Below are 22,784 nucleotides of genomic sequence, written 5' to 3'. Positions count from 1 at the left end.
ACGCTGTTCTTCAGTGAAATCCCTAGAAGGGTAGTTGTGTTCCCGGGTGACCACAACCAGTTTGGACAGTATTCGTCCAGAAAGTAGGCCAGGTTCATAGTCGTGGGCCGCAGCGCCACCTGGTTGCTGGGAGCTGATCAGGTCACTACTCTGATCCTCCATTTTAAACAACCGAACCAAAAATAGCCTAGCAGAGCTTCTGCAGATAGCTCAAAAGCTGCACCTTTTGGCAGCAACTACTAGCTTGTAGCAGAAAACACTAAATTAACCTCTTGGTGCACACAGGTTTTAGCGTTTTAAAATTGCATGGAATGCCGTGACTAATGCCTAAAATACTATTCCTTTCAGTATTTTAGCAAAAGCTGGTGCGTTGCCGTAGCAACGTCTTACAACTGTGTGTGTGTGTGTGGGGGGGGGGGGGGCTTGGGGAGAAATTATGACAAGTCGCAATGCTAATATACATGGAAAAACCCATGGGAATGCTAATGTTAATATCACCATTTACATTATTACAAATTATGACTTAGAAACGAGCCAAATGATTACATTTGGAGTCTAATAGAAAGTAAAACTACCATCAATCGAATAAGTACAGACAGGTATTTTAGTAAAGCCAGAAAACTTTTAACTCCAGAGTTTTGGCTAGCAGCTATGAGCGTAACTGAACTACGCATGGACAAGATGTCAAAAACTCTAAACACAAAATACTTCAATAAACGGAACTCACTTCTTTCCTGCAAATTCAATTTCACAGGTGTTGCTAATACCTATGATCCTTCAAGGGATGTGCTCAAAGAGGAGTTCAACATTATGAATACAATATAGTGTTTTATTTTACAAATACCATTATAAACACAAACTTACGTCTTAATAAACATTATTTTAATAACAAAACTGCTAAATTATTTCCAACAGTATAGATGTGTATTTTGTCCGAGTGGGTTTGCCGTACTTTGACGTCATCGGCAGTCGAAGGACCCCGAGCCGATTTTGCACCCGAGCAGATCTTGTACCGACACCGGCTCGGCCGTGAACGAGCCGAGGCGACGTCGTGCTCTGCTTAAGAAGAGGTGTTATTTTCCTGCTTCAGAAGAAGCGTCCAACGTGTTTTTACGCTTTCTCCGAGACATGTCACGTCGCTAAGTTGTTAGCGCCGAGCGCTAACACGTCAATAGTGCAGCTTAGCCTGCTGGAGGTTTTAAGGGTTCAGATGAAAACACCCGACCTCTCACTCTGCTCACAAATCGATCTTCAGTTGTCGCCGTTGCGCTCACGCCGTAATACAGTATTAGATGCGGTTAAAGCAGACATGAAAAAATAAATAAATTTTACATGAATAAGTGATGCTTAGCCTGGTGGGGGGAGGAAAACCTGGCCTAATAAGCACTGGAGGAAACCCTGTCAAGATCGTCAACACTCGTTTAACTTAATGCTATTGAAAGCATTATATCCACTGCTACCTTTCTAAGTTTAAACTCAGTAACTTATGCTGTAACTTCACCTTGCCCTGCCTGCTCCTCCTTGCTGCCCGCCAGCTGTGATCACAAGCGACAACATAGTAGTTCCCGCTGCTTCTTCGGGAAACAGCGCAAAATAAATAAATAAATAAATAAAACTTGGGATCTTGTAGGCGTGGCGGTGGGATTTCAGCCGTGGCCTACACCTATGTAAGGGAAACCCTGTGCTTTTATTTTCAATTTATTCATCATGTTTCACATTAAGTGTTACTAGAACTAATGGTGTCTCCTCACCAGCGTGAGCCTCCAATCTGTGAAGGTTGGTCTCCAAACATGAACTTTAAATTCATGCATTTATCTCCCCTTGTAACACTTTTAACATGTTTTAAAAGGCTTGTATCATGATAAGTTACACCTCCCAGACCAAAGATAAGATAAAACATTATCATAGACACTATTAAGACGTCATTATTTATGAAATATGAGTTATTTTCCTGAGCCATTACTGCAGCCAAGATATAAGATGCATGGATTTGATGAAACCACACTTTCTCATGCAGTTCTATATGTGTAACACACACACACGCAAACACATACACACGCAAGCACGCGCACACATGCACACACTGCAGCATGTTAGAATCTTTTGAATGACTAATTTAACTACACTGAACTGCTTTAGTAATAATTTAATCTCTTATTCTGGAGTAAAATATAGAAACAAGCTAAATCATCACATATCTGTGGCATCAAGGAGCATCTTCTGAGTTCAAACACAGGGATGGAGCACAATGTTTACAACTGAAACAGTGTCAGGAGGTTTTAACTCACAGAGGCCTGCAGGTCTTCTTTTTTATGAGCAAAGCGCTGAGAATCCGCTTGTTAAGAGCGCTAAACGTTATTTGCCGCTTCCGTGCGGAACGGTAGAGAAACACATTTCAAGCACGGAACCGAGTCTGGCTACCGAACCGAGCAGAATTCTGATGACGTCACACCAGTGCGCGAAGGTGCGGGTTCCAACCCACAGGAGAGGAGGGAGAGAGGAGGTAAACAGCGAGTTGATCGACTGAACTGATGTCTTTGAGCAAAAGCCCCCCCCCCCCCCCCCCCCCCCCGTTTAGACGCGGCGCTCATGCAGGTGTCTATTTCCGTTCCGACGCCGCTTCACGTAATATTTTTAATTTATTAAGCCTATAATTTATTTTTACTCAGTAACGGATATCATTTCAAATGTAGCGAATTACAATTCTTTTTAAAAAACTTACTCAAGTAAAAGTAAAAGTACAGCTTTTAAAAACGACTTAAAAAGTATAAATATACAAAAAAAGCTACTAGATTACAGTAACGTGAGTAAATGTAATTCATTACTTTCCACCTCTGAAGGAATGTGAGCTTGCAGGCTGGGACTCTTCCTCTCTCAGATGCAGACAAAAAGGAATTAGCTTTTACCTTTAAACTAAATTTCACAGTTACTTAAACACTTCAAAAGTTTAAACCCGCTTCACAGAAATCAAGAGACAACACAAAAGATTAATCATAAATTAATATCTGATAGTTTAACAGCCTGGCCACAGCATAGAACTATTTAAGATATTAAACAAAGAAAAGATCTTACTTCAATTGTCCGATGGCATATTTTGGTAAGAAAGAGAGCCCGAAGCTACTTTAAAACGATCCGCGGTTTGATCGCTTATTTTGAACTATAGAGAAAATGGGAGAAGAAGATAGAGAAGGGAGAGGAAGAACTCTTGTTTATCAAACCTGAACAGCGAGGCGTCCCCTGCGGTTTTAATCGGCATTCTCCGTTGATTTGATGGTTCTCCGCTGCTTTCCAGCCAGGTTCTGTCCTCATACGTCCAAAGTCGTAGCAGCGAACGTTTTCTCACACATCAGCTGGAGGTGAGCACCAGGTGAGAAGATCTGATGGGTTTGTGTTGCTTTTAGAGCTGAAACAACTAATCGATTTAATCGATTATAATCGATTATTAAAATAGTTAACTTTTTTAGTCATCGATTAGTTGTTTAATAATCATATTTTACCGCATAAAGTCTATTTTTTACCACAATCTGACATCGGTTACAATCTGTTAAATTTGCCGCCAGTGTGTGGCAGTAATGAGCCACTGATCTACCAGTGGAGCCATAGAAGAAGAAATGAGCCAATAAGTGCCCTCGGTTTTCATGACGTATCATGTTACTGACGCTCATCTTGCTGTGAGAGATGGCGGAACAAGAAGAAATACAGAAGAAAAATAGAAGCAACAAAACAAGAGAAACCCCGGACAAAAACCTCACGAGCATGGGAGCACTTCACTCTAGATGCCTTGAAAAGACGGGTGACCTGCAAAATATGCAAAAACCATCTAGTATGGCACGGAAGCACAACGTCCCTAACTGAACATTTGAGACGAAAACATGTGGGGGCTGATGCAGCAGAGGAAAGTCCGGTGAATCCGGTAAGTAACAGAAAATAAACAAGCTAACGCAGAACAAATTTGGGAGCCGAGTTCGTTATAGTGGATGTTAAACATGTTTGTTTGCCGCGTCAGTCTACGGTGTTCTACTTCTGATTGACTAGATGCAATCGTGAATCTCCTCCGTGTTGTGTATCATGCGCTTGCCAAATTTAGCACGTCTGTTTATAAGAATGTTCTCGTTAAGAGAAAAACGGCACAAATCCATAACTATGTTCCTCATTCAAAAAAGGACAACTCCGCGGAGAAAAATATACAGACGAGCTGTGTCCAGGTGAATATAACGCAGCATAGTTGTACGCTTTCAATTTTTAAATACAGGAGAAATTCAGAAAGTCCTTTTTTTTACTATTAAAAGGCTGTTTTACTGTCTAACACTGTAAAACACCTCACAACACATTTTTGTCAAAATAAATGATCACTGTATATTGTTAATTAATTCAAATAATGTAATATTGATTTAGTGTTGTAGTGTGTGTGCTGCTTTATTTTATATGTGTACTTATTTCAGTCTATTTGTGTTAGAGCTGAAACAACTAATCGATTTAATCGATTATAATCGATTATTAAAATAGTTAACAACTTTTTTAGTCATCGATTAGTTGTTTAATAATCATATTTTACCGCATAAAGTCTATTTTTACCACAATCTGACATCAGTTACAAGCTGTTAAATTTGCCGCCAGTGTGTGGCAGTAATGAGCCACTGATCTACCAGTGGAGCCGTAGAAGAAGAAACGAGCCAATAAATGCCCTCGGTTTTCATGACGTAACACGTTACTGACGCTCATCTTGCTGTGAGAGATGGCGGAACAAAAAGAAATACGGAAGAAAAATAGAAGCGACAAATCTGAAGAGAAACTCCGGACAAAAACCTCACGAGTATGGGAGTACTTCACTCTAGATGAAAAGACGGGTGACCTGCAAAATATGCAAAAACCATCTAGCATGGCACGGAAGCACGACGTCCCTAAGTGAACATTTGAGACGAAAACATGTGGGGGCTGATGCACAAATGACGGCTCACTTGACCGCGGTGGCTGATGCAGCAGAGGAAGAGCCAGCCCGGTAAGTAACAGCAAATAAACAAGCTAAATATCACTACACGCAGATCAAATTTGGGACTTAGTGTTTTAGCTGAGTTCGTTATAGTGGATGTTAAACATGTTTGTTTGCCGCGTCAGTCTACGGTGTTCTACTTCTGATTGACTAGATGCAATCGTGAATCTCCTCCGTGTTGTGTATCATGCGCTTGCCAAATTTAGCACGTCTGTTTATGAGAATGTTCTCGTTAAGAGAAAAACGGCACAAACCCATAACTATGTTCCTCATTCAAAAAAGGACAACTCCGCGGAGAAAAATATACAGACGAGCTGTGTCCACGTGAATATGACGTGGCATGGTTGTACGCTTTCAATTTTTAAATACAGGAGAAATTCAGAAAGTAATTTTTTTTACTATTAAAAGGCTGTTTTACTATCTAACGCTGTAAAATGCCTCACAACACATTTTTGTCAAAATAAATGATCAATGTATATTGTTAATTAATTCAAATATAATATTGATTTAGTGTTGTAGTGTGTGTGCTGCTTTATTTTACATGTGTACTTATTTCAGTCTATTTGTGTTTCTTATGCAGAAAAAAACAAGCAACGATGGACAACTACATGGGGAACAAGACACTCACCCCCCAGCAATTCTACATTATTTTTTATGGAATTTACCTCTTATATTTTGATGCCAAAAAATTATTCTGGACTGATATTTTGCACTGTTTAGCTCTTTTTACACCGCTGACTGTGTTCATGTGCAATAAAATAGATTGCAGTCAACTGCACAATTCTCTTATGTTTTTCTTTTTCTTAACTGAAATGTATTCATCACTTGTATACAGTTGTGGTCAGAAGTTTACATACACTTGTAAAAAATATAATATAATGGCTCTACTGAGTGTCCCGTTATTTCTAAAACTCTGATTTTTCTCTGATAGAGTGATTGGAACAGATACTTCTTTGTCACAAAAACATTCATGAAGTTCGGTTCTTTAATGTCTTTATCATGGGTTAACAGAGAAAAGTGATCACATTTGCTGGGTCACAAATATACATACAGCAACATGAACTAGCAATTTTGGTGACTTAGAAACGTGTCAGTGAACTGAGCTTCATAGCATGGCCTCTTAACTTCTTGTGAGTGATTATGAGTGACTACAGCTGGTGACTTCTCTTAGGCCAGGTAAATAGGGCTCATTGGATACAAACGCCCACAAACGCTACAATGGGAAAGTCAAAGGAGCTCAGCATGGATCTGAAAAAGCGAATTATTGACTTGAACAAGTCAGGAAAGTCACTTGGGGCCATTTCAAAGCAGCTGCAGGTCCCAAGAGCAACAGTGCAAACAATTGTTTGTAAGTATAAGGTGCATGGCACTGTTTCATCACTGCCAAGATCAGGAAGAAAACGCAAGCTATCACCTGCTGCTGAGAGAAAATTGGTCAGGAGGGTAAAGAGTGAACCAAGAATCACCAAAAAGCAGATCTGCCAAGAATTAGAAGCTGCTGGAACACAGGTGTCATTGTCCACAGTCAAACGTGTTTTGCATCTCCATGAACTGAAAGGCTGCCGTGCAAGAAGGAAGCCCTTGCTCCAAAAGCGGCACCTTAAGGCTCGACTGAAGTTTGCTGCTGATCACATGGACAAAGATAAGACCTTCTGAAGGAAAGTTCTGTGGTCAGACGAAACGAAAATCGAGCTTTTTGGCCACAATGCCCAGCAATATGTTTGGAGGAGAAAAGGTGAGGCCTTTAACCCCAAGAACACCATGCCTACAGTCAAGCATGGTGGTGGGAATATTATGCTGTGGGGCTGTTTTGCTGCCAATGGAACTGGTGCTTTACAGAGAGTAAATGGGATAATGAAGAAGGAGGATTACCTTCACATTCTTCAACATAACCTAAAATAATCAGCACGAAGGTTGGGTCTTGGGCGCAGTTGGGTGTTCCAACAGGACAATGACCCCAAACACACATCAAAAGTGGTAAAGGAATGGCTAAATCAGGCTAGAATAAGGGTTTTAGAATGGCCTTCCCAAAGTCCTGACTTAAACCCCATTGAAAACATGTGGACAGTGCTGAAGAAACAAGTCCATGTCAGAAAGCCATCAAATTTAACTGAACTTCACCAATTCTGTCAAGAGGAGTGGTCAAAGATTCAACCAGAAGCTTGCCAGAAGCTTGTGGATGGCTACCAAAAGTGCCTAATTGAAGTGAAAATGGCTAAGGGACATGCAACCAAATATTAGCACTGCTGTATGTATATTTGTGACCCAGCAAATGTGATCACTTTTCTCTGTTAACCCATAATAAAGACATTAAAGAACCAAACTTCATGAATGTTTTTTGTGACAAAGAAGTATCTGTTCCAATCACTCTATCAGAGAAAAATCAGAGTTTTAGAAATAACGGGACACTCAGTAGAGCCATTATATTATATTTTTTACAAGTGTATGTAAACTTCTGACCACAACTGTAGGTTAAATAGCTAAACAATAACAAACCGATTAATTGAAAAAATAATCGACAGATTCATCGATTATGAAAATAATTGTTAGTTGCAGCCCTAATTTGTGTTTCTTATGCAGAAAAAAACAAGCAACGATGGACAACTACATGGAGAACAAGACACTCACCCCCCAGCAATGCATACCACTTACAAACTCTATTCTAGATTCTACATTATTTTTTATGGAATTTACCTCTTATATTTTGATGCCAAAAAATTATTCTGGACTGATATTTTGCACTGTTTAGCTCATTTTACAACGCTGACTGTGTTCATGTGCAATAAAATAGATTGCAGTCAACTGCACAATTCTCTTATGTTTTTCTTTTTCTTAACTGAAATGTATTCATCACTTGTATAGGTTAAATAGCTAAACAATAACAAACCGATTAATCGATTAATCGAAAAAATAATCGACAGATTAATCGATTATGAAAATAATCGTTAGTTGCAGCCCTAGTTGCTTTTCAGTGGTTCTGTGCTCGATCCACTTCAGCACCAGGCCTCCCGCGTGCTTGCATTGATCGGAGCGACAGCCACGAGCGTCTTCAAGTCAGTTGACTGAACAAAAGACGAGTTAAGTTTCACGTCGCTGAAATTTATAACTTCCAGCTGTCCAGAGGGGCTGGACAGTGCGGTAGGTTTTGACGCATGCACCGAAACCCGTGCTCCGTTTTGGCGGTGACATCATCACATTGTTTCCGGCTCAAGGAATCATGGGAAATGAAGTCTCTATGCGCTGGAACTTATTATCTGCTTTTTCAAAGCGCAGATTACACAGTCTTTTGATAAAATGCTGCGTAGCAATTTCCTCATGAGGGTAGACCATCAACAACAGGAACTTTCATTTAGGAGACACGATGAAAACCCCCAGTCATTAAATAGAGGTAATTATGTGGAGCTTTTATCTTTTCTTGCTGAGCATGATGCCGACTTGCATTACCACCTGACCACAAACAGGGTCTTTACTGGGACATCAGGCAGAATACAAAACAACCTCATTTATGCTATTGCTGAAGTGATGGGAGATGAGATCAAAATGGAGATCAGAAGAGCCCCTATTGTTACCATTATGGTTGATGAAACCAATGACGCTCGCACTCGTCCTGCGCTATGAGACAGCCACAAGTATCGAGGAGCATTTTGTCAAATTTGTGGATGTAACTAGTGGCAGGCGAGCTGATGACCTTGCCACACTTATTTCCCGTATTCTTGAGGAATATGAACGCTGTCTGGACAAAGGTGTTGCAGTGTTATGATGGCGCAGTGGTGATGGCATCTGGACTAAATGGGTGCAAGCTAAAGTTAAGTAAAAGGCACCTATGGTCTTATTCATTCACTGTTATGCACATCATCTTAATTTAGTGCCGTCTCAAAGGGCCTCAAAGCTTAAAGAGTGCAAGGTCTTTTTTGCCAATCTGAATGGCCTCGCTGCGTTTTTCTCCAGATCCCTGAAGCGCACACACCTGTTCAACTTCTCCTTAATGCAATTACCTAATCAATCAATCACATGGCAGTTGCTTCAATGCATTTAGGGGTGTGGTCCTGGTCAAGACAATCTCCTGAACTCCAAACCAAACAGTCAGAATGGGAAAGAAAGGTGATTTAAGCTAGGGCTGTTCAATTAATCGAATTTTAATCACGATTACGATCTGAGCTTTGAACGATTATAAAAACAAAACAAGCTGATTATTTGCTCCTCCCACTTGCGCTGCCCTGAGTTGAAAATGAAGCGCTCCTCCCACAGTGTTGCCAACTTGGCGACTTTAACGCTATTTCCAACAGCTTTTCAGACCCGCTTCTTGACTTTTTAAATCTTAAAAGTACCTAGCGAACACCTCAGAAACATCTCTGGTAACCCTTAGCTACTTTCTGGATAACTGACGTCGACATTTCCTGCAGGTTAGCTAAACACTCCGCCTGCGCTCTGGACTGTTCTTCAGGACATTAGGAAAGGGAATGATGTAGTGATGTGTCAGTCGCTAAAGAAACAGCTCTCGGAGCCGGCTCCTTGTTGGAGTAACCAGAGTGAGTGACACACACACCGTACCTGCGGGCTCCTGAGCCGCTAAAAACGGCTAAATGTGCGCGTTCAGCGCGCTAAACACACGTACAGCTTGCCCCAATTGCTGTGAGATCCAGTGGGGGATGGGGGGGGGGTGCAGCTGTGGTTGGGACAATTATTACATTAACTGATGGATGACTTGTAAATAAATAGTTTATAAATAAGGTAGAAATAACTTCCTCACGCTGATAACTAATAACTAATCTCTCTGAGGACACGGTGCTTGTGCACTCTCCTACAGCACCTTGACATGACTAAATACATATTATGCAACATTTTGTGAACATCAATTTATCTGCATTTATTTGTTATAAATGCCACTGTATAATTCTTGCTGTCAGTATTTGCAAGATATTGGCATTTGGGTCTGTAATGGTTAGACTTAAATGAGTTAAACCAAGGTCTATAGCCCTTGTGTCATAGACTATGAGCTATAAGTATATTAGTCTTTTTATACTGGGAATCAGGAGTTCTTTTAGTGATCGTGTTGTTTCTTATTTTTGTTTTGATTGTGCCCTGAGCAATTTTATGACTGAATAAAAATAAATAAAATCAACATAAATAGAAAAATCGTCCTAAATAATCGAGATCTCAATTTCAGTCACCATAATCGTGATTATTATTTTTGCCATAATCGAGCAGCCCTAATTTAAGCTATTTTGAGCATGGCATGGTTGCTGGTGCCAGACGAGCCGGTCTGAGTATTTCACAATCTGCTTAGTTACTAGGATTTCCACGCACAACCATTTCTAGGGTTTACAAAGAATGGTGCTAAAAGGGAAAACATCCAGTATGCGGCAGTACTGTGGGCGAAAATACCTTGTTGATACTAGAGGTCAGGGGAGAATGGGTTGACTGATTCAAACTGATAGAAGAACAAATTTGAAATAACCACTAGTTACAACCGAGGAATGCAGCAAAGCTTTTGTGAAGTCGCAACACGCACAATCGTGAGGCGGGTGGGCTACAACAGAGGAAGACCCCACTGGGTACCACTCATCTCCACTCCAAATAGGAAAAAGACACTACAATTTGCAGGAGCTCACCAAAATTGGACAGTTGAAGACAGGAAAAATGTTGCTTGATCTGATGAGTTTCGATTTTTGTTGAGACATTCAAATGGTAGAGTCAGAATTTGGCATAAACAGAATGAGAACATGGATTCATCGTGCCTTTTTACCACTGTGCAGGTTGGTGGTGGTGGTGTAATGGTGTGGGGGATCTTAATGCCAATTGGGCATCGTTTAAATGACACGAGCTACCTGAGCCTCTTTTCTGACCATGTCCATCCCTTCATGACCACCATGTACGCATCCTCTAATGGCTACTTCCAGCAGGATAATGCACCATGTCATAAAGCTCCATTCATTTCAAATTGGTTTCTTGAACATGACAATGAGTTGACGGTACTACAACGGCCCCCACAGTCACCAGATCTCAACCCGATAGAGCATCTTTGGGATGTGGTGGAACGGGAGCTTCGTGCCCTGGATGTGTATCCCACAAATCTACATCAACTGCAAGATGCTATCCTATCAATATGGGCCAACATTTCTAAAGAATGCTTTCAGCCCCTTGTTGAATAAATGTCACCTAGTATTAGGCAGTGCTGAAGGCGACATGGGGTCAAACACTGTATTAATATGGTGTTCCTAATAATCCTTTAGGTTAGTGTATATATTCTGTACAGGTACAGAATATTTGTGGCGCGCCGCCACGGCAAAATAAAAGCTACCACACCTTCAGAAGGATAAAAAAAAAAGTTTAAACAACGTACCTTAAGAATTAAATTTTTGGATATACATTAAAACTATGTAAATATGAGACATATATAGTCTATATTTGTGTGCATGTATACTAACCATAATGACAGTTTAAAATGAAACGCTGCATACACATCCTTCATGAAAATACTGTTGAAGTCATATATTATTAACTGCAAACTAATCAAATCTACAGGTAAAAGGGAAAATCAACTTTGGATGACTAAAGCTTGGTTTATGCTTGACGCATCATTTACTTTCCGCTTGGTGATGCGGCTTGCGGATGGAACACGCTTCACAACTTGCAGAGTTTATGGTTCATGCGGCTTGTCTCTGCGGTGAGCCAATATTCTCCCAAACTGAACGGGGCAGCATGGAGCTCTATGGCATGCATCCACCACTACACCATAGAAGAAGTAAAAATAACTGTTGTTTACAACATGGCATTCCAGCATTTTTTAACAGCGTGCTCGTCTTTTCCGACAGTGGGAGCTATTTCTCTCCACGAATTATTAACATGTTGATCACGGTGATCTTTGAGAGCTGAATCATGCAAATGTCTGTATTTACGAACCTCTGCCATACTAGTTCTTGCCAGTCCGCCATGTTTTTCCGTGTCCGACCATCCGCGTGGTTCGAAAATTTCCTATGTGCGCGGTGCGGAACGTTTGGGCCGTGGTCGTTAAAATGACGCGGACGCGTCAAGCATAAACCACGCTTTAGGGATTAAAGAATGCGTGCGCAAAAAAGAATAATTTATATATGTTGCGTTGTTGATCTACATAACTAGAATTTAACGCTGTTGCTATTCAGCTTTGTTAAATTCTGAGAAAGATCAAACGAATTGGCAATGAAACTTATATCATATATATATCCACGGGTATTTATATAATTGATAGAAGTTCATACACCAACTGGCTTGGTCTATATTTAATCAAAAGATTAATATTTAATTTAAGAGATTTTAATTAATAGCGAAAGTTTATTTATTAATTCTGAAGATCTAAAGAGATCTTTCTTTGCTCATTCAATGAAACTCTGTGTCTTATTTCAAAGAAGAGTCAGGTTTAAAATTTTAATAATTTATTACTAACAATTTAAAGATGACAATTTAAAAGACAATTCATAAATGACAATTTATAAAAGCTTTGGTATTAAAACTTGGTATTAAAGCAGTCCGTGTCTGGATGAAACTAAACATGAAGTGTGTGTGTTTGAATGTGTGAATGTAGGTCTCAGAAGGTTTTATCTTAGAGAGAGAAAAACACGTTCTGGGTGAAAGAATTTGGTTTGCAGTTAAGCTAAATTATTTCTTAAAAGAGGCATTCAGACGCAATCTGTGTTCTACCTAACCGTTCAGACGACCCTCTGTTCAGATCCGGAGGTCAAGGGAGGATGTTGATCAGCCTCTGGGTACTCGGTCCGGTAGGGGAATTACAGGTGCTGGCCAGTAAATTAGAATATCATCAAAAGGTTGAAAATATTTCAGTAATTCCATTCAAAACGTGAAACTTGTACATTATATTCATGCAATGCACACAGACCAATGTATTTCCAATGTTCATTACATTTAAATTTGATATTCATAAGTGACAACTAATGAAAACTCCAAATTTGGTATCTCAAAAAATTAGAATATTCTGAAAAGGCTGAATATAGAAGACACCTGCTGCCACTCTAATCAGCTGATTTACTCAAAACACCTGCAAAGGCCTTTAAAAGGTCCCTCAGTCTTGTTTTGAAGGCACCACAATCATGGGGAAGACTTCTGACTTAACAGCTGTCCAAAAGACAATCATTGACACCTTGCACAAGGAGGGCAAGACACAAAAGGTGATTGCTAAAGAAGCTGGCTGTTCGCAGAGCTCTGTGTCCAAGCACATTAACAGACAGGCGAAGGGACGGAAAAAATGTGGTAGAAAAAAGTGTACAAGCTCTAGGGATAACCGCACCCTGCAGAGAATTGTGACGACAAACCCATTCAAAAATGTGGGGGAGATCCACAAAGAGTGGACTGCAGCTGGAGTCAGCGCTTCAAGAACCACCACGAGGAGACTCATGAAAGACATGGGATTCAGGTGTCGCATTCCGTGTGTCAAGCCACTCTTGAACAAGAAACAGCGCAAGAAGCGTCTCGCCTGGGCCAAGGACAAAAAGGACTGGACTGATGCTGAGTGGTCCAAAATTATGTTTTCTGATAAAAGCAAGTTCTGCATTTCCTTTGGAAATCAAGGACCCAGAGTCTGGAGGAAGAGCGGAGAAGCACAGAATCCACGTTGCATGAGGTCCAGTGTAAAGTTTCCACCGTCAGTGATGGTGTGGGGTGCCATGTCATCTGCCGGTGTTGGCCCACTCTGTTTCCTGAGGTCCAGGGTCAATGCAGCCGTCTACCAGGAAGTTTTAGAGCACTTCATGCTTCCTGCTGCTGACCAACTTTATGGGGATGAAGACTTCACCTTTCAACAGGACTTGGCACCTGCACACAGTGCCAAAACCACCAGCACCTGGTTCAAGGACCATGGTATCCCTGTCCTTGATTGGCCAGCAAACTCGCCTGACCTTAACCCCATAGAAAATCTATGGGGTATTGTGAAGCGGAGGATGCAATACGCTAGACCCAACAATGCAGAGGAGCTGAAGACGACTATCAGAGCAACCTGGGCTCTCATAACACCTGAGCAGTGCCACAGACTGATCGAGTCCATGCCACGCCGCATTACTGCAGTTATTGAGGCAAAAGGAGCCCCGACTAAGTATTGAGTGCTATACATGCACATTCTTTTCATGTTCATTCTTTTCAGTTGGCCAACATTAGAGAAACAAACATTTTTTCATTGGCCTTTAGAATATTCTAATTTTCTGAGATACCAGATTTGATGTTTTCATTGGTTGTCACCTATAAATATCAAAATTAAACGTAATAAACATCGGAAATACATTGGTCTGTGTGCATTGCATGAATATAATGTACAAGTTTCACGTTTTGAATGGAATTACTGAAATATTTTCAACCTTTTGATGATATTCTAATTTACTGGCCAGCACCTGTAGGTAATTCAAGAACATTTGTCATTATGTAGTTTCAATACTTTCCCTCTCAATACACAAACCTTTGCCATTGTCATATAATAATATATATTTGAGCAACACATAACATTACAGACATTCAACCACAAGAAAACCCCCATCACATCACACACATTCACCCATTCATACTCCATACCCCCTTTAACCATATCTAAATTAGAAGTGTCTCACCACGCCAGCTGTATTTTAACCTAAATTAGATCCTGTGGTCTTAATATATCATTCTCTAGTACTCAAGCTTGGCTCTATCACTTTTTTCCAGTAATCTTCAGCTTGGAGGTGATCTACGAACCTCTTGGTTTCTTCTTTAAATGTTATAATTAATGTTGCAGGATGAATGATCCCATTTTTTACCCCTGCCTTCCACAGCTTCTCTCTCACATCCCGGAAGCTTGCCCTCTTTTTCGCCATCATCTCCGTCTGGTCTGCAGTAATTCGCAGCTTCATCCCGCAATTTTCAAAGATGCGTTCCTTCTTCATAATTTCCATGATCTCTTTCTTCATTTTATATCGTTGTAGTCTCACAATCATGGCTCTGTCTCCAGTCTTCCCAGCTAATCCAATCCGATGAGCCACTTCAACCTCAGGTTCCGAAGTTAGTTTACTTTTAAACATCTCGCTCAGGAGAGAAGCCATGTATTTGGAGGGTTGTCCCTTTTCTACATCTTTCGGCAGCTCATAAACGCGGATGTTACACATCCTAGAGTAACTTTCAAGATGATCAACCTTCTTTATTAACTCACTATTCACCTTACGAAGTTGTCCGTTTTCTTTCTCCAATATTATAATCCGACTGTCCATTTCACACCATTCTTCCACATCTTCCATTTTTTTGCCAGCCTGCAATATCTCTTGCTTTAAATCATCCAGTTGTGGCTGCAAGGTCTCTATTACTCCTCTTATTTCCTCTCCTATTATCATGAAAATCGTCGTCGGTAAATCCTGTTGCTGATCATCCACGCCTGCCATTGTAACTCCTGTCACCTGTTGCTCGTCAGCCACACCTTGCTCCAGCGTTGTTTTCTTGTTCGCGTTCCTTATCCTTGACCTTTTTAATGACATAACGTCATCCGTAAGCTCCAAATAATCAGCCAGAAGTCCTTCACAATAAAAGTGATTCAAAAAGTTTTATCCAGAATATTACTCCATCAATCTTGACAGTTTTTAACCACTTTCCATAACTCCAGCATGTTCCTTCAGCGACTTCAGCGCCTGTTTTCCTCGCACATGCTCAGTATCCATCAAGAGAGCTAAATAATTCCCTTTCAGCAGAGCCAAGATGGACTATTATTTTTTTCAGAGCCTCTTTGTTACTTTCAACCATTGGCTGTGCTGTGGAGAAGTCCAGATCTTCTCTTTAAAAATGTTTAAGCGCAGACATGTCTGTTTGGAAACAAGCGTCAAGCCAGCCCTCCTTCGATTTTTATTGGCACAACTACATGAGAAATTACGGTGCCCTCCTTTTTGAGTGCCTTTCAAAATAAAAGTGCACTTTTAAGATGTGTGTCTGAGCATGCTGATGAACACAATTAAAAGTTTGTGTAAAATTGTGTCTAAGATAAAACAGCTTTACAATGATTTATCTATTTAAAATACTTTTGACGAAAAGAATGAACTAGATTTAAATGTTATTCTAACTACTACCACCCTCCTCATGCTCTTAGGTCTGAAGATCAGCTCCTCCTAACTGTCCCTGAGGCACGTTTGAAGACCCGCGGGGAAAGGGCTTTTTCTGTCTGTGCCCCAAAATTGTGGAACTCATTACCTCCTCAGGTTAGGCAAGCACCCTCTTTTGCCGTTTTTAAATCACGCCTGAAAACCCACTACTTCTCCCTGGCCTCAACTCCCAAACCATAAAAGTCGTTTATCAGCAGCTGGTCTCACATTTAGCTGACTCTGATCTGTTTGAGGTTTTCCAATCAGGGTTCAGGTCTGGCCATATTACTGAGTCGGCTCTACTGAGGGTCTTAAATGATATCAATCACTAGATCAGGGTACTTCTGTGGTGCTTCTGTTGTTAGATCTGACGGCAGCGTTTGACACAGTTGACCAGGCGATTCTACTTGATCGCTTGGAACGATGGGTTGGGATCCAAGGGTCTGTTCTGGAGTGGTTTAGATCGTATCTCCACAAAAGAACATTCTGTGTTAACACTAGAACTCCCAGCATTTTCTGATTCCCCCAGCTCTACCAGAGCTTTGTCAAATAACTGCTTGGTTTGATAACAATGACTAAATCACTGATCGTTAGCTGCCTTTCATTTGTAAATGCAGCCAGCCACAGATGGGTGTTGGGTGTTGTCAGTCTTTCAGGCTGGCCCAGTGGCTCTACTTGTCTCTCTCCTGTCTTGAATCTGGTTAAACTGAACTTGTCCATCCAAAGACTTCACAGAAGCACACAAATGACAAGAAAGGATTTTTTATGTAGCGTTTAATAAAAACAAAGCATGAGTCGCTTCAAAAAGACTACATTTACTGCAGCTGGCAGAGGTGTTTTCTATTGATACACGGAATTTACAGAATCATTTTAAATGTTAATAGGGGAAGACTGCAGGAGGGAGCAGTAAAATACAGGGGTCCCCACCAAAAACAAGAAACTTCACGAGTCTGATGAAACCCGCTGGTTTTCCATCAGGCAGTCACGGGGCAGCTCCAACAACCCAGTGGCTGTGCTGGGTCAATGTTATCAAGCTCAGTCCGGCTCGGCCGTGAACGAGCCGAGGCGTCGTCGTGCTCTGCTTAAGAAGAGGTGTTATTTTCCTGCTTCTGAAGAAGCGTCCAACGTGTTTTTACGCTTTCTCCGACACATGTCACGTCGCTAAGTTGTTAGCGCCAAGCGCTAACACGTCAATAGTGCAGCGTAGCTGCTGGAGGTTTTAAGGGTTCAGATGAAAACACCCGACTAGGGCTGCAACAAACGATTATTTGGATAATCGATTAATCGGATGGGGTCTCAACACGATTAATCGATTAATCGGATTACATGGGGAAATTTTTAAAAACTGCTAGGGAAACATTATTTCTCTCCTTCCTTCACTTTATTTAACACAACATTATTAGAAAACAGTTCAATAGCAGAAAAACAACATGCCATCACCTAAATTGTCTTATAAGGTGTATAGACAGAGACCCTAAGCTACATCTATCTGTGACCTAAAATGCTTGGTCCAAATTAAACAGCTTAAGGGCAATTCTCATCTGTTTTGTTTGATCTCATCTGTTGACATTTATTTTAAATGTAATTAAACATAGGCTGTGAATTAATCAAAATTGATCACTATTTCCAAAAATGACTGAAAAAATACCAAATAAAACAAAAGTAAATGAATGCCATCCTCCTTACGATGATGCCCTGGGCAACTGCCATAAAGTCACATCAAGAAATGCTGCTGATCATTCCAATGATCCCAAATAGACTCACATTAGGCCACATGAAAGCAACTGAACCCAAAAATATATTAACCAGTATATAACTGCACTCTCACACAACACGCCTGCAGCAACAGTTAGGACTCATCCCTCCCTTTTAAAAGCGTTTTTGCTTCTGAGGACATTGTGGTTGTAAAACCACATGCTAGTAGTCTGGCCCCGGTGTGATCAACCAGTTTCTGCGGGAATGTGACGGCGGAACCAGGGCCAGATTAACACTTTGTTGTACCCTGGGCAACAATATTCAAGGGCTCCATCATCACGACCCAAGGATCACCATAATGTGGTCACATACAGAATATTTTACTGTGATATGCAGTAAATATACTCAATACTTGAATGCCTGACAACACGTAACCCACCCAGAGTAACCTTTGACCCACCTCGTGTGGACTGACCAATGAGGAGAGGGTCTTAACTTGAGGCCCTCTCTTCATTGGTCAGTCTGCATGAGACTGACTCTCAACTGACGTTCAGTCGTAGGCAGCGAAGCGTCTCTGTGCAGTGCAAAAGCCCGGGTGGACAGTTTGTTTAATGTAGGGTGACCATATTTCCATTTCCAAACAAGAGGACAGGGGATCTGTGCCTATGACGTCACTCTATGGCAACGCCACACAAACCATGTTGGGACCCATTTTTTGTAAGAACTAAATTAATATCAGATTCTGCCAATTAAAGGGCTCTAAAACAATTCATATGTAAATATTTTGCATATTTAATGCAAAATCTAATTTTTCTGCTTTAGTGCTGCAACAAGGTTTTATTAATAATAAATTATTATACCTTTTGTTTTACTACAGCATCGGTAAGCTTCCTGTGCACAGATTATTAAGGATGCTTGTTTCAGCTGTGAGATTAGACGATAGGATCAATGAAAAAATAAGTTGTCACAAACTCCATGGAAACTTTCAGAGAATCCACAAATAGTGGCTTTCAAATGGTTTTGTTACTTTTTGCAAGTTTATAAAAGAAGCAGATGAGACAGCATGTCTGATAATTTAGTTTTTCATCTGATAATATTAGAACATGTCAGTAATGTCTGAGGGGCTTTTATAAACACCATATAACTAACACTACTGGAGAGGGCATGAATTACACAGAGGCTTCTGGGGAGCCCAGTTATTGGGGGGGGGGGCATTTTGCCTTGGCCCCCAAAATGTCATGAAACGGCCCTGGGTGTGTGACTGAGTTTTGAAGGTGATCTGAATTGTATCAGATGTATAAATATGACATGTGTATAACTTATTGTTTTTTACTGGTAAAAACGTGTAGTGGTGATAACTCTACCTACATTTTACTTTTCAACACTTTGTTTTGTTTTCTTGTTTTTATTGAACTATTTTCCTGTCCTGTCTGTCTCTCATCTTCCTGCATCTCCTCTTAATTCTCCAGAAAATCTGTTGCCTGGATTCTTACCTTTTCACCTCATCAGTTACTTTTGAGCAGATCAAAGGGATCTCCTGACCGAAAAGCGCAGAGCGCGTTTTCGATGCTGCGTGAGGTGACATCACCACAGCACAGGTGATGAGCTCCGCAGTAGCGAGCTTCAGGCACAAATAAGACAGAAAATAGAGAACATGTGCGGACATGAACGATCGTGTGCTAATTATAGTTTTTTGGTTGCGCCACTTTGAGAATGGACCGTGCGCTGGAAGCAGCTGCCTGGATCGCTGTGCAACAATGCGGAACCGGTTCGCAGCAGCGCAAGTCTGCCGGCTCTCCCTCGCGCTGATCTGCCGGCTCTCCCTCGCGCTGATCTGCGGCTCTCCCTCGCGCTGATCTGACTTGCTCTGGTCTGCGCGCAACGGCGGGTGGGAAGGGTGGGCGCTTTTGGAAGAGTTGTGCGACACAACGAATCGATGACGCAATTCGTTGCCAACGCTTTTAGTAATCGATTTTCATCAAATTTATCGATTCGTTGTTGCAGCCCTACACCCGACCTCTCACTCTGCTCACAAATCGATCTTAAGTTGTCGCTGTTGTGCTCACGCCGTAATACAGTATTAGAAGCGGTTAAAGTCAGACATGAAAAAATAAAAAAATTTTACATGAATAAGTGATGCTTAGCCTGGTGGGGGAGGAGAACCTGGCCTAGTAAGCACTGGATGAAAGCCTGTCAAGATCGTCAACACTCGTTTATCTTAATGCTATTGAAACATGTAAACCACAAAGCATTATATCCACTGCTACCTTTCTAATTTTAAACTCAGTAACTTATGCTGTAACTTCACCTTGCCCTGCCTGCTCCTCCTTGCTGCCCACTGGCTGTGATCACAAGCGACAACATAGTAGTTCCCGCTGCTTCTTCGGGAAACAGCGCAAAATAAATAAATAAAACTTGGGATTTTGTAGGCGTGGCGGTGGGATTTCAGCCGTGGCGGGCTGCCACGGCTACACCTATGTAAGGGAAACCCTGTGCTTTTATTTTCAATTTATTCATCATGTTTCACATTTCTCATGTACCATGTTCAACGCCTTTGGCTTCCCGACAGGCGCTTTATAAATAAAGCTTTGATTGATTGATGTGACATTACAAAATAAAGTGCAATCAAAAGTCATTAATGACTATTTTTACTAATTCCATGGTAATTTCTCAAAAACTGTTTCATTCTGCAACATCAATCCACTTCATTCTTAAGAGTACACATCGAGCACTACATCCTCCCCAAATTTCATAAAGATCTGATGTGGCATTTCAAAATAAAGTGCAGTGAAACTAGTCAGTAATGACAGTTTTCACTATATTCCACGGTTGATTTCTCAAAAACTGTTTGATTCCGCAACATCATTCCACATCTGCCTTAAAGTACACATAGACGACTATATCCTCACAAAATTTCTGATGTATCATCAGGTCTGAATAAAATTTGCAGAGGATGTAGTCCTCGATGTGTACTCTAAGACTGATAAACAACACAACACTAGGAAAGATGTTGTGCAATCAGTTTTTGAGAAATTAACCATTGAATATAGTGAAAATTGTCTCTAAAGTCATATTTGATTGCACTTTATTTTGAAATGCCACATCAGATCCTTATGAAAGTCGGGGAGGATTTAGCAGTCGGTGTGTACTTTAAGACTGATGTGGAATGTTGTGGAATCAGATAGTTTTTGAGAAAGAAACCATTGAATATGGTGAAAATTGTCTTTATAGTTAAATTTGCACTTCATTTAGACCGTTTTTGAGAATGAAACCATTGAATTTAGAGATAATTGTCAATAATTTTCACTTTCTTTTGAAATCCCACATCAGATCAGGATGAAAGGGAGGGGAGGGATAAGAATTGCAAAGTAGACAAATGTGTTTATTCTTTTAAAGTATTTTTAAATGGATAAAATCATAAAAAACACAGTTTTATCTTGCATACAATTTTACACACACGTTTATATCGTGTTCATCATTTAAATTAAAAGTATTTTTTAAATAGATAAAATCATAAAACGCAGTTTTATCGTAGACACAATTTTACACAAACTTTGAAATGTGTTTTGAGCGCTTTTATTTTGAAAGGCACTCTATAACGAGGACACCGTAATTTCTCTTGTAGTTGCGCCCGTAAAAATCGAAAGACGGCTGGCTAAAAGGCAGTCAGAAAACTGAGGTCCGCTTGCTGGAGATGATCTACACAAGAAAGCAGCTTTCTACACACCTTAAATAATAATAACAGGACAGGGCCCCGGGCATAATTATTGTCCCAGTCCGTCTCTGCACGAGTCCCGCTGGTGTTTCATACCTGCTCCGTGTGAGCGGCTCTGTGGTTCCCAGCTCACATCCGACAGTCTGCGCTGATCACCGAGCCCTTCCTCGAACTGGGCCAAGGCTTCTTCAACCTTCGTGATGAGTTTTCTAGCAGTAGCTACTTGCTTGTTGACAAAGTCCATCAGAGACTCTCCTGAATACATGTTTAAACCAGAGACTCAATATTCACCTCATACAACAAGCTAACTTTGACAACAGTCCTTTACTTCTACTTCGTCTTGGTTTTGGTTGGCGCTCGGAGAACAATGAACGTGTTACCGCCGCCTGCTGGTCAGGACAAGAACGACACAAAGTGAGAGCTTGAAATACAAATCCAAAATATAAACTTTCTTTCATTGTAAAAACCAGGGTTCAAAATCAACCTGTTGTTGTGAAAAACGCACACATACTGCAATACACACAAGACCATATAGAAAGTGCAACATTGATTTATTTTTTCCCACTGTATCTCTTCCCTCTGAATCAAACATCCTCATCCTCAGAGCTCTCTGAACTTGTTTCTTTTTCTGAATCTGAGTAAGCATCACTTTCTTTTGTTGCATTGTTGCGCACAAATTCAGGCCTGCGTCTGCACAAACTGTCAGCATGCCTGATGTCAATGGCTTTGGTTGGATCAAAGTCTTTAATGTCAGGTGAGCACAACTGGGTTTTCAGGAGGTCAGAGAGGGTCTCACCTTTCAGAATCAGAAAAACTTTATTTATCCCCGAGGGGCAATTAAAAAAATAAAATTAAAATAAATAACAGCAGAGCAGCATGATGTTGGACATACGAACATTGAATAAATAGGCAATAAGGAAGTAATAAAGCAGCAAGAAGATGGATAAAACAGTAAAATATGCAAAAATCACTGAGTGAGTGAATAAAGTGACTAAAGCCGGGCGTACACTGTGGTACTTTTTCACTTTTTTGAGCCGATTTTCCACTCGTGCGAGAATCCATGAGATCGGGGCGAGTTTTGCGCCGAGCGTCGTGTAGTGTACAGGGGGTTACGAGAGGCAATTAACACCACGTGACCAGCTGCCGATCAGCAGTCGTGAGGTCGCACGGACTTCTGGCGTGTTTAATATTTCGCTCGTCCCTCGTGAGGGTATCGCACTGTTGAAGCGGCGCTGCGACCCAAAAAGTATCAGAACCGCTCACGGCGCATGCGCAATCCTGCATCAATGCCGCTCGCCCGATATTTCCCTAA

The 22,784-nt window shown here is 40.9% G+C and overlaps 1 protein-coding gene across 1 annotated transcript in view; it reads right to left on the bottom strand.

Annotated features, from left to right (window-relative positions):
• LOC129165500 (zinc finger protein 883-like) overlaps positions 1-21,807 on the bottom strand; it is a 149,659-nt gene extending 127,852 nt beyond the window's left edge. Inside the window, exon 1 of the mRNA XM_054748777.2 lies at positions 21,569-21,807. Within this exon, the coding sequence (XP_054604752.2) occupies positions 21,569-21,737 (169 nt within the window). The 5' untranslated portion in view covers positions 21,738-21,807. The remainder of the gene's footprint in view (positions 1-21,568) is intronic.
• Between the last annotated feature and the right edge of the window lie 977 nt (positions 21,808-22,784).

This window comes from Nothobranchius furzeri, chromosome 2 (genome assembly GCF_043380555.1).
Source record: "Nothobranchius furzeri strain GRZ-AD chromosome 2, NfurGRZ-RIMD1, whole genome shotgun sequence".
Classification (NCBI taxonomy): Eukaryota; Metazoa; Chordata; class Actinopteri; order Cyprinodontiformes; family Nothobranchiidae; genus Nothobranchius; species Nothobranchius furzeri.
This window is presented reverse-complemented; position numbering and strand designations above follow the sequence as displayed.